Consider the following 12638-nt stretch of genomic DNA (forward strand, 5'->3'; position numbering starts at 1 on the left):
CAAGTGAAAACCTTTTCATTATATTATATCTCGTTGGAAGCAAAACATTTATATAATTTTCATATCAACCCTCAGAACGATCTCCACATTATGATACATTCTAGTAATTTTAATAGAATGTTAAATTGGCGTTATCTGGCCTTTAATAATAATTTTGTAGCACAAAAACACTATTTCTGAAACTTTTTAGTTGGACACTTGTCTAACGCTTTTTAAATGTTACAGTTTGTTTCAGAATGATTAGAGAACAATCAGAAGTAACATTCCCATAATGTTTGCAAAATAACAAAATGGAATGTTACCTTAACAATCCATAGAACCAAAACATTCCGAAAACATTCCTAAATAAAACTCAGTGGCAACATTAGAACATATTTTCAGCTCTGAAAAGTTGTATGTCTCAGCACAGTCCTCAGACACGCTCTTGAGAAGTGTGTGCATGCGTTTCCTCGGGTCACGTCTGTGTGTGGCTCAGATGTTCAGCTTCGGTCACATTAAGTCCAGCGTCTTATAAAAAACAGAAACACATCAAATGTCCTGCAGCATTAAATTACTTTGGCATTTGCATTTGGGAATTTTGAGGCAGAAAAATCACACATTTTAACTCACAAGAGCTCAGATAGCTAATAGGGGCTTGATTTCTTTATGTCTTCTGTATCTCTTGATGAGTTGAAGGAGAAGTCGATTCAGTCTCCTGAGCTCTAAGCGATAACATTGTCCTGTGGGTTTGGAGTTAGACGAGGTTTAGTGAAGTAAACAGTTGATTTATGCCGTGTTTTAACGCAGGATGAAGCGCTGATACACAGCTAACTGATGCCTCCGGTGTTGGTGTTGTTGTTTGCTTGTCAGAATAGGGATAAACACACACCTATGCAGCACCGGCCGGTTTAAATGTTCACACACACACACCCACGGTGAACACACAAGTGCATACACCCGTGCGATGTGTCGTGATGGACGGACGGAGCTGTAAACAGTGTTTCTTTGCTGAGTGAAGTCTGTTTGCCTGTTTGTGTCTTGTGGTAGTGAACTGCCATGCTCAATTTACACACACACACACACACACACACACACACACACACACACACACACACACACACACACACACACACACACACACACACACACACACACACACACACAGAGGTCATACATAATGGAATAGCTTGTCTCAACTAGAAGTTTTTATTTGGTTTGTCCTGGATTGACTTGTTCTTATAGTCATAAAACATCCCATGAGTAACACACATTATATTCCAGTCGTTCCCTTTACTTTATTCATGATATCAAAACTTTAAAGAAACTCTCCTAACTGTGAATGATTCATCAGTGAACGTTCAGCATTTAGTCTTCATTGTTTTTAGACTTGACTTTCAGTCAGATGCTTTACTATGAAGTACTGATTTAATTAAAGGAAGGTGTTTAATAGACCGTCCTGCTGCGCTCGTAAAGCAGCACCATGTTCGTTAAAGAACGGTGCAATTTAAATATTAATCTGACACCCGTCAGCAAACACGCGTGCATCACTATGAACAGACTTAATCAGAAATGCAACCAGTAATATCAGGCAATTGTCAAAATCATGCTAGTTGTCAAGTGCAGGGGTTTTAACAAGAGTTGACAAATGAAATGAAATTAAACTAAATAATAAATTGATTATAATAAATGTGCATTGCTTGAAATAATTACATAAATATAAACAAATAATAAATACATCTTATTTATAATTAAATTAATTTTGATTTAAATGAAAAATACATTTAACAAATAATAGAAATAAGAAACATTTCCCAAATAATATTTTAAACAGTTATAATATTGTTGTAATATCATCTGTTGCATCTAAAACACTGACAAACTCCTGGTCAAGTGTGTGACATTTGCAGAAAACAGCATCAAGTAAACAGTAAACAGTTAATATATTAGATGTGAATTTTTCTTCAGACTAACTTGCACTAATGAACTGATCCTAATAAGAACAGGTACAGATAAACACACACACACACACACACTCACTCACTCACTCACACACACACACACACTCTCACACACACACACACACACACACACACACACACACACACACGTATGTAATGGTTTTTATTCTGTAGAAACTGTATATTCTATGTCCCTTCACCAACCCTACACCTAACCCTAACCCTCACAGGAAACTTTCTGCATTTTTACTTTCTCAAAAAAACTCATTCTGTATGATTTATAAGTGTTTTGAAAAATGGGGACATGGGTTATGTCCTCATAAGAACCCTCTACTTGTAATACCTGTGTCATACCCATGTCATTATACAGAGTTGTGTCCTGATATGATACACACACACACACACACGCACACACACACACACACACACACACACACACACACACACTCTCTCTCTCTCACATCACACACACACACACACACATACAAACAGGATCTATCACAAAACCAGTAGTTTCATATGAAGTCAGTTATATTTGTTATAACCATATAATTATGTATATTATATTTGTTATATGTTTCAAAGCAGCTTTACAGAACACAATGATGTCAATGTTTATAATAACTTACTGTCTTCATGCATTAAAGCTGCATTCAGCAGAATAGAGCTGGATGACAATAGAGTTATTAATATTCTGTGTTAATATAAACAAACAGTTAATAATTGCAACAGTCAATGCTCACACTAAAAACAAAACAAGCAGAACATGATTCCTGAACCTTCACCACAGTGAACCTCAGCTCTTCTGCACACTTCACTCTTTAACAAGGACATTTCTGACTGGTGAGGACATCTGAAGTAAAGCGGAACACGTCCAAGCATCGAGCCAGCACTTTCAACTGGAAAGTCTGGTTATTAGAAGAGTTTCTCCTGCACACCTCACACTCCTCCAGCTCTGCGGTCAGGAGCGAGTGTGTGTGTGTGTGTGTGATGTGATAATGGAGATGGTCAGATTTGATAAGTCCAGGGATCTGACGGCAGGAAGTCGAGTTGTGAGAAAGGAAGTCAGAGATGAATCCGATTACATCACAGAGCAGCTCTGCGACATCAAACACACGGATGATCGGACGTGAACTCTGCAGCTCACGCTCAATTCATCAGGAGGAATACAGCTAGTCACAAATGAGTTGTACAGTAAGATACACTGGAGATATTTGATTGCATTGCATCTTACTGTAATATCACAGATGACGGGGAACGGTCTCAGAACGTAGAGAGAAACATTAATAGAACATTTGTTCAGTTTAGTAGGCATTGTTTAATGTTTTTAAACTTTCAGAACATTCCAAAAACATTTAAAAGTAGCGTCCCAGTAATGTTTGCGAATGGAATGTTCACAGAACTTTTGGAACGTTCAAAAAATAACATTAACTAACAAAACACATTTCTGAACGGATTTCCGTTCGCTGGGATGCGTTTTTTCACAGAAGAAACATCTGACGTTCAGGAGACACAACTGAGATTTTGTGATTTGTCTTTCCAGCGGATCGGATTGGAAAAAGCTCTTAGAGAGACAAAACTGGGCCTTCCTTAAAACATATGAATATGTGTGTTTGATGGAAGAGCGACGACGAGAGGAAATATGATTGATTATGAAGTTATTTGGCACTGATTTACTGTATATGCGCAGGGATGCGTCACTGAGGTGTGAATATCTATGTAACACACACACACACACACACACACACACACATTGGATGCAAGGGGAAAGAGACTCCTGCGCTCCTTCGGTCCTCTCTGACGCCACACACAGCTCCCTTCCCCCCCGAAACCACATCACACACACATCAAACACACACGGCCCACGAGCCCTTCTGCTTTGACTTACAGTAACTCACACACACACACACACACACACACACACACACACACACACACACACACACACACACACACACACACACAGTCCTTCAGTGATACACATCAAAGATTCTCTTAAAAACCCTGTTTGGCTTTTTAAACTTCCCATTTTTCCAACCCACTCAATTTCATTTTATTTAGTTCTTTTTTCCACTTTTCCTCCTCTCATTTTTGGCAAGGCGATCAGCAATCACACACACACACACACACACAATCAGTTCCTTTAGTTTTTTTGCCATCTCTGCACTTTCAGTGACTTTAATCAGTGTGTTTTTAAGACTTTACTTTAGATTCTCATTAACATGCAAATCAAATCAATGTGGACTGTGATGTATATAAACACACACACATTTACACAATCTCGCTGTGTAATAGAGGACTCTTTTAGATTTTCAGTGACACGAATGCCACATATAATATATAAATATGTATTTCTGTGATGCTCCGCTGTATTTTCAGCATCATTCCTCCAGTCTTCAGTGTCACATGATCTTCAGAAATCAGAATAATATGATGATTTACTGCTCAAGACACATTTCTGATTATTAGCAATGTTGAAAATAGTCGTACTGCACAATATATTTGTGGAAAACGTGATGAATTTTATTTTTCAGGATTCACAGATAAATAAGAAGTTCAAAAGAACAGCGTCTATTTGAAACAGAAATCTTTAAGAACATTATAAATGACTTCACTGTCAATTTTGATCAGTTTAATGCGAATAAAAGTATTAAAAAGTAATAAGTGCTTTTATATATTACTTGTTCTAATTATTAAGTTGAGTTGAGTTGAGACATTGAGTTTAATCCTTTGAATTTAATTCAGCAAGTAACAAAAGTAGTTTTGTTTAATTAAAAACACTGTTGTGTGTGCTGTAGAATCTGATCTGAGCTCTGACAGATCCAAACATTTCCACAAGGTGGCGCTGAGTCAATGCAGAACACGAGGAACACAGAAACCTGCTCTGCAGAGATCACACACATGATCTTCTTCTTCTTCTTCTTCTTCTCAGTGCGAGTGGTTTGAGCTCCTCGCATTAAACAACACAAGCTGCGAGATTGTGGATTCTTTAATGACTGGAGGTAGAAATGCCTTCTGAGTTCGTAAAAGCCGGCGCAGGATAGTGGGCATATTTGTGAAACCCCAAGGCTAATTTCTCTGCGAATGTCACAACTGATGTGCAGCTAACCGACTCTCACATTATCCAGCTCAAAGAGGAGCTTTATTTAGCCCCCACCCCGCCATTAAAACTTCAAAACGGCCCTCTCGCGCCGGGCCCTGAGAATGTTTTAATATGCACCGACCGCTATTGTGCGGTCTGCGTGAATGTACAAAATAAAGAGCCACATCAGAAAGCCTGGAAGATGTTGCAAACATTTTCCTGCGTCGAGAGATGGGAAAAAAAGATGAGGAAAACAAATTTGGGGGGGAAGCAAAGGTATTTATAGTGCGGTGTGAGAGCGAGAGAGATTTGAGACAAGACAGTAATGACGAGGGATTGGTTTGATTCAGAATGTGGTGTGTGTGTTTGCCATCATAGACTCGCTGCGACATTCCTGGACTGAGACACACACACATGCAACACAGATGCATGGACATGCATGCAAAAAAAAAGTGCATGTACAAAGATACACAGCGCCGAAACTTTCTGCAGCATGATTGTGAGAAAATGCATGACTGAGGTTTCTTTGAAACGAGGCGATGAAATTAAATGCATTCTCCAACAACATGCAATCAAAGTTCAGAGATCTTGAAATTAAATTATGCATGTCAAAATTTGACTCTGGATGATGAAAAAACAACATCTGAGCAATAAACTGGAGAGGCCTGCATGCACAAACCCAATGCATTTGACTGATAAACACTGAGGATTTGGGAGATGCTTAAATGCTCATGAACCACATTTCACGACAAATAACAACGTGGTTTGACTGAGGTGATGTTCTTGATGCACATGCACAGAGTTGCTCACAGAGATCACAAAAAACACTCGCCAAATGCAAGAATAAAACTGCCTTTGGCATGCAAATAAAAGAGTTGGCTCGTCATCTTTTTTTATTAATTGCTACGTACAATCCATGGTTTAAATTACAACATAAGAGCGACAGTTTGATCTGCACGGAGGTCATTAAACGATGTGAGCTAATCAAATCAAAATCAAAGACACGAGCGGTTACTAAAGAAAACATCTGTCTTAAATCACACATCTTCTTACTATTTTTACATCATAATGTAGCTTCAGATCATCTACAAAGCCAAAAGATAGATTTTCTTTCATTTCGGAACTGTGACGACACATTCTTGACTTTGAGCCACCAAGACCAAAAAATTTAATGAAAAGATAAGTATAGGAATTTTGGCTCATGTATTTTTGTTTTGCCGGCATTAAGTCGAAATGAACGGAAGCACAGGTCTTTAATTCTGTACTGTGATGAGTTCAAATTGATTGCAGAATAAAATCTGGTTTTGTGCATCAGTGTGAGACGTGAGTCGAAAAAAAGAAAGAAAGATGCAGGATTTAAGTGAATAAAATAATTGAAGAAGTCATGCTTATGTCCCCAGAGAAAAGACCCAGAAATATTTTGATTAAAAAAATGACATGGCCAATTAATAAAAAAAAAGAGAGAGAAACATGGATGAAATAATCAGAATATGATCAAATGGTAGAAATGTACTTTCATGTCGACTTTTATGTCATTAAAGTTATAAATAATTTAGTTCTGTCAAACGATTGATCTCATCTAAAATAAATGTTTTTGTTTTCATAATATATGTGTGTGTACTGTGTATATTATGTATATACACACAAATGCACATACATATTTCATAAAAAGGTTTTTTTTATATTAAATGTTTATTTATTTATAATCTAAATTGTATGAATATAAATATAGACATATAAATACATGCACAAAATTCTAAATATATATATATATATATATATATAATGTATGTGTGTGTATTTATATATACATAATAAATATATAACACATGTGTGTGACCCTGGAGTCTTTAGTGTAAATTCTTCAAAATTGAGATGTATGCATCATCTGAATCTGAATAAATGATCTCTCCATTGATGTGTGGTTTGTTCGGAGGACAATATTTGTCTGAGATACAACTATTAGAAAATCTGGAATCTGAGGGAGCAAAAACATCTAAATATTGAGAAAATCATCTTTAAAGTTGTTCAAATTAAGTTCTTAGCAATGCATATTACTAATCAAACATGAAGATTTGATATATTTACTGTAAGAGATTTACTAAATATCTTCATGGAACATGATCGTTACTTAATATCCTAATGATTTTTGGCATCAAAGAGAAATGTATCATTTTGACCCAAACAATGTTTTGTTGTCTATTGCTCCAAATGTGATACTGATGACATAAACTAATATAGTGTGTGATGATAAAATCTGCTTTCACTCACAATCCTAACAAGCCCGGTTCTTTCATCTCAAACCATTTCATGCTTCTGCTAAGTTTGAATGGATTCTATCGCAGAAAAACAGAGAGCATGAGACACAATATATCCTTCTGTCATGCATCACAGCGCCGCGCCGCGTAAACGTTTGTCATCGTGCTTTCTGCCAGATTTCAGCGCAGGGAATTTCCGCGGCTGTCGTTTGAATATCTCACACCATCTGAGTCAGGGGTCCCACGTCTCTCCCTTTCTGTTTCTCTCTCACACACACACACACACACACACATCCCACTCCTTTCATCTGCATGCAAACACTTTCTTCACAGCACGTTTTCTCCTCAGGTGTTTTTTTTGTGTTGTTTGCTAAATCACACCTTTGCAGTCTGACGTTCTCTGCGCTCGGCTGGTCGTCTCTGAGCTGAAGGTGCTCGTCCCGTGGCGTTTACCGTAAACCCTGAAGCTTGTGATTCAGCGGGGCCAACCCTGACGGAGAGCGTTTTGCATTCTCAGAGCGACACACACAGCCATGCACTCCTTAAAACAACAGCTGAACACTGATCAGGATCAACTGATGTACTTCACTCCTGTCTCTTTAGGGTGCTTCTTTAGTTCACTTAATTAGGTGCTTTTACTGTAATTTACTGTAATCGATCTGATCATGCATAACAAATGAAGCGCTTAATCACCAGAAAATGAATATGCTGTCCTCATTTACGCATCCTCAAGATGTTCCGATAGATATTTTAAAAAATGTTTTTTGTGCATACAGTGAAACTCTAGGGGTTTGCATTAGAATATCTTCATCTATTCTGAAAAAAAAGAGCAGACATGAAAATGAGTGAGTGATTTTTCTGTTTACCGTTGCTTTTAAAATAATCAGATTTCGAGCTATATTGATTATATCAGCTCTAAAAGTGTTTGAAACCTTTTTGTCACCTTTAAAAATTCCGAATATTATCAGATATGATATAAAGTATAATATATATCGTAAAAAAAGAACAAAATATCCCAGAAAAATTGCATTTGTTTATGTTTAAACTGGGTTTTAATTGCTAACACATTAGTTTAACTACTATTTAGTTTTTTAAAATAGGTTTGTAAAGAAAAGTGCACAAACATAAAACAAAACATTACAGAAAAAGACATTTGTTGGGTTTAAAATGCTTAAAAATATCAGTTTTTACTGCTTACATCATAAAAAAAATCACAAAATAGGCTTTTTTTTGTTGTTGATCAAACTGTAGATCACAAAGCTCGCAACACCAAGGTCACGGGTTCGATTCTTAGGCAAACATGACCTAATAACATACAAATGTGTGCTTTTAATGTAATGCAACTCACTTCAGATAAAAGCATTTCACAAATGCATGAATGTTAAATTCTTTAAAAAACTAGTTTAACCTTTTAATTCGTTTGAACTAACTTGCGTTTTAACTACTAAATATAACATCTCATTTATTTAAAAGAAAGATGCAGAAACTCACTTTAAACGAGACATTTGTTGGGTTTTAACTGCTGAAACACTAGTAGACAGTCAGTGTGGTTAGTGGTTAGTTAGTGGATGCTAGTTAACTGGTCACCAGTGAGAACTGACTTCACACATTCACTAAAAACACCTGATTCAGGCACTTTGTGTGCGGTTAGAGAAGAGAAAACATCCTTCAGCACAGATCTGACCAATCACATTAACACACGAAGAAGTGAGCGGATACCTTTGGCATTTCATTGTGTTTCTCTTTGTTTGTGTGGCTTTATCTAGCCATGCACTGTCTATAAAAAAGCACAGACGACTGCATAAACACACTTTACATTAATGTGAGTGTCTTTTACTGAGTTATGGACCTCGCTTCAGATGTTTCTCTCTGAGTCGTGTTGAGATCTGAAGTGTTGTTTCTGGTCCGATCATGTCTTGTGAAGCTCTAGACACGTGATGTTTCTGGGGGTTTCTGACACTCGTTTGCTCAGAGGAGCATCTGAGATACAGAGATGTCTTTAGTGATTTGTCGCTCTTCTGATGGGTTCCCATAATGCATCAGACCTGGAACCGATACTACGTCTGGAACACAAACACACGTTTGATGAAGCCGCTGTGAAAGAGCTTCCCACACACTCTGAAAACCCTGTTAATATCTCACTCACAATATATCAGTTGGCTTTGTTTTCCTGTCCTCATGATGCTTTTTTCATCAGTTTCACTCTATACTCTTACTTTAGATGATTCTTGATGCTTGTGTGTATATTCTTACGTGTGCAACTGCGTTCATTGGGTTTCTTCTTTAGTAATGGCATTAATTCTCGCTGCATGAGATTTGTGTGTAATATTTATGGTTTCTGGAGCCTTGGCGTCATTATGGTGTTATTAATAGGGGGATTAATTCATGTACTGTAGGACGCCACTGAAGGCCTAGGTGTCAAGTGCACAGACCACAACTGATATGTGTGTGTGTGTGTGTGTGTGTGGCACAAAAGCAGTCATCAGGTATATTTGTAGAAATAGACAACAATACATTGTATGAGTCAAAATTATACATTTTTCTTTGATGCCAAAAATCATTAGGATATTAAGTAAAGATCATGTTCTATAAAGATATTTTGTGAATCTCCTACTGTAAATATATCAAAACTTCATGTTTGATTAGTAATATGCATTGCTAAGAACTTCATCTGAACAACATTAAAGATGATTTTCTCAATATTTAGATTTTTTTGCTCCCTCAGATTCCAGATTTTCAAATAGTTGTTTAAAGGAAATAATCATTAAATAATTATAATTATTTTATATATATATATATATATATATATATATATATATACTGTATGTATATTATGTGTGTGTGTGTGTGTGAAATGCATATGAATATAATATCAATGCATCATAATCGAAATATATCATTAAATCAATATAATTAAATAATTCAAATTTTTATATAAATTCGTATTTATATATAAAATCAAATTTATTATAATCAGTGTAAATATAGTGAATGCAATGTATATTCTACATGTACATAACATGAAAAAATCAATATAATATTAAAATCAGTATAAATATATATTTTATTAAAGAAGCAAATGCAAATAGAGTTTCATGACCAGTTTAAATCTGACGCACCTGTGCAGCGCTTCTCGTCCTCGTTCGCTCTTGACTGACCTCCTGCGTGCGTGGCTTCTGAGACTCACACGGCTCTGTCCAGGGTTGACCCCAGCGGGTGACGTGTGTGTAGTGTGAGGTAGAGAGCCGTGGGAGGTGTTGAGGCTGTGATGTGGTGCGTCTCTGACTCACTGTCTGAGTGTGAAAATAGCAGAGTCAGATAATTCTCGCCGTCTTGTTGAACTTCTTCGACACTTGTTGGATGTTTGCTCAAAGGATACTAATCACGGATCGCAGCACACGTGACCTCGCCGAAGGTAAGACTGAGTGTGGTTTAGCTTTTTACGCAGATTGTGACCTTTAGTATTGTCTCTTGTTGCTCATCACTGTATTTGCAGCTTGACCTTTTAAACCAGCAGTGTGTGTTCTAGTAAGTCAAAGTGACACATCATGATGCTTCCTTGGTTTTGTATTTGTAGGCAGTCTTTCTTACTCATAATTCAAGGTTTAATACATTTTTTAGGTCAGGGTATATGGGGGTAGAATGATTTTGTGTTTGCAAGGAACGAAAGTTTTGAAACACCTCCTTGCACCGTGACACAACACCGCGACTCCTACTGCTGTTCATCTCCAATTCCCGTTTGATGGTTTTACCTCACATTGTAACCACAATTTACCACATGCTTTTTAAAATCGTTTGAAGTTTGCATGCACGAGTCTTTCCTGAGACGATCAAAACACTCAGTTTAGAATATCTGCTTCAGGGCTTTCCAGCTGAAGATGCAGAAGATGCGCTTGGCGGCCGATATTCGTTTCTTAACTCCATTGATGTTAGAAATGCAGGAATTCATGTTTTAGACAATTTTGCCTTTCGGGGGAAAAATAAGATGAGATGAGAAAGGAAAATAATAATTAGAAGAAAACAAACAAACAAAGGTTTTATAGGCTAAGATAAATAAATAAATATGTTTTTAAAAAAAACATTAAATATTTTATTTAAAGAAATGTGTCACAGTTTCTGTGCTGGGAAACAAAAGCATGACAGTTTGGACTCGTTCTTTCATATTAGCATTTTAAAATAATGGTAAAGTAAAGAAAACTCCAAAGTTACTCAAAGAGAGATGATTTTGCGATGAAAATGTGTGGAAACTTCTCTGGACTGGTGCATTATGGGATGCATTATGGGATGTTTTTAAACACTAGCAATGGAGTTGCATTCATATTTCATAATTGTCAAAAAAAGTTAATTAACCTCTTTCTTAGCTTGCTTCCTTATGGTTAGTAAATTACATTTTGTAATTATATATAGTAGTGTGTGTGTGTGTGTGTGTGTGTGTGTGTGTGTGTGTGTGTGTGTGTGTTACAGACACATAAATTCTAATACAATTCAAAATAAATTACATTATATATATATATATATAATAAATGCACAAAAATATCTACTAAATATAAGGACATACACTAATGTAATACAATATTTAAAAAATATATTATATATAAAGATAGATAGATATCAATATTATACACACACACACACACACACACACACACACACAAAACATATCTAGTACACTAATTTAACCAGAAGATAAAAATAAAACCATTTTAAGCTCATGAGAAACAGACCTTGCAGACCTCGGTGGTGTAGATAGATAAATAGACAGATAGATAGCACTCATATAAATGTGTTTCTCCATGTGAAATGAAAGCTTTAACACTCATCTGTGCTGATGAGTTTGATCGCCCGGTTCTGCACAGTCATAACTGGAAAGACCCTGGTCTTTATGCATTGTGTGTGTGTGTGTGTGTGTGTGTGCGTGTGTGTGTGTGGGTGGGTGTGTGTTTGCATCTGCAGTGAACCGGTGGGAACAGCACGTGTTTGACATATACATTGAGCAGAGGTGTATTACTCATACGTGAGCAGCAGTGGGTCTTTACACACACACACACACACACACACACACTCCTGCATGCGTCAACGCTGCATTGTTTGTTCCATTACAGTCGAACTGAAACTGTAGCTTCCTGCCCTGCTGTACCAACTGATTAGAGATGCTAATAAACTCAGAGTTAGTTAAAGATGAAAGATCGCCCACAACTCCATCCTGCACACCACTTTAATACCACTCTTTATTTTTACACTCGATTGCACTTAAAACATCAGCTTTTATTGGAGTGCCAACACTTATTTAGTATACATTAATCATGTCTTTACATTTGTGCATTTAGTACACATGCAAATAAACGTACACATGAAGGATGA

At 36.7% G+C, this 12638-nt stretch overlaps 1 protein-coding gene across 2 annotated transcripts in view; it reads left to right on the forward strand.

Annotated features, from left to right (window-relative positions):
* The window catches only part of LOC113102921 (zinc finger E-box-binding homeobox 1-like), a 32286-nt gene that overhangs the window by 5164 nt on the left and 14484 nt on the right, over positions 1–12638 (forward strand). The window contains exon 1 of one of the 2 annotated variants that reach the window (XM_026265888.1): positions 10515–10692. The exons of the other annotated variant lie outside the window; for it this stretch is intronic. Within the exon in view, the coding sequence (XP_026121673.1) occupies positions 10638–10692 (55 nt within the window). The 5' untranslated portion in view covers positions 10515–10637. Of the gene's footprint in view, positions 1–10514; positions 10693–12638 lie in introns of those variants that run through there. 2 annotated transcript variants of the gene reach the window in all.

The sequence above is a fragment of the Carassius auratus genome, chromosome 6 (assembly GCF_003368295.1).
Source record: "Carassius auratus strain Wakin chromosome 6, ASM336829v1, whole genome shotgun sequence".
Taxonomy (NCBI): Eukaryota; Metazoa; Chordata; class Actinopteri; order Cypriniformes; family Cyprinidae; genus Carassius; species Carassius auratus.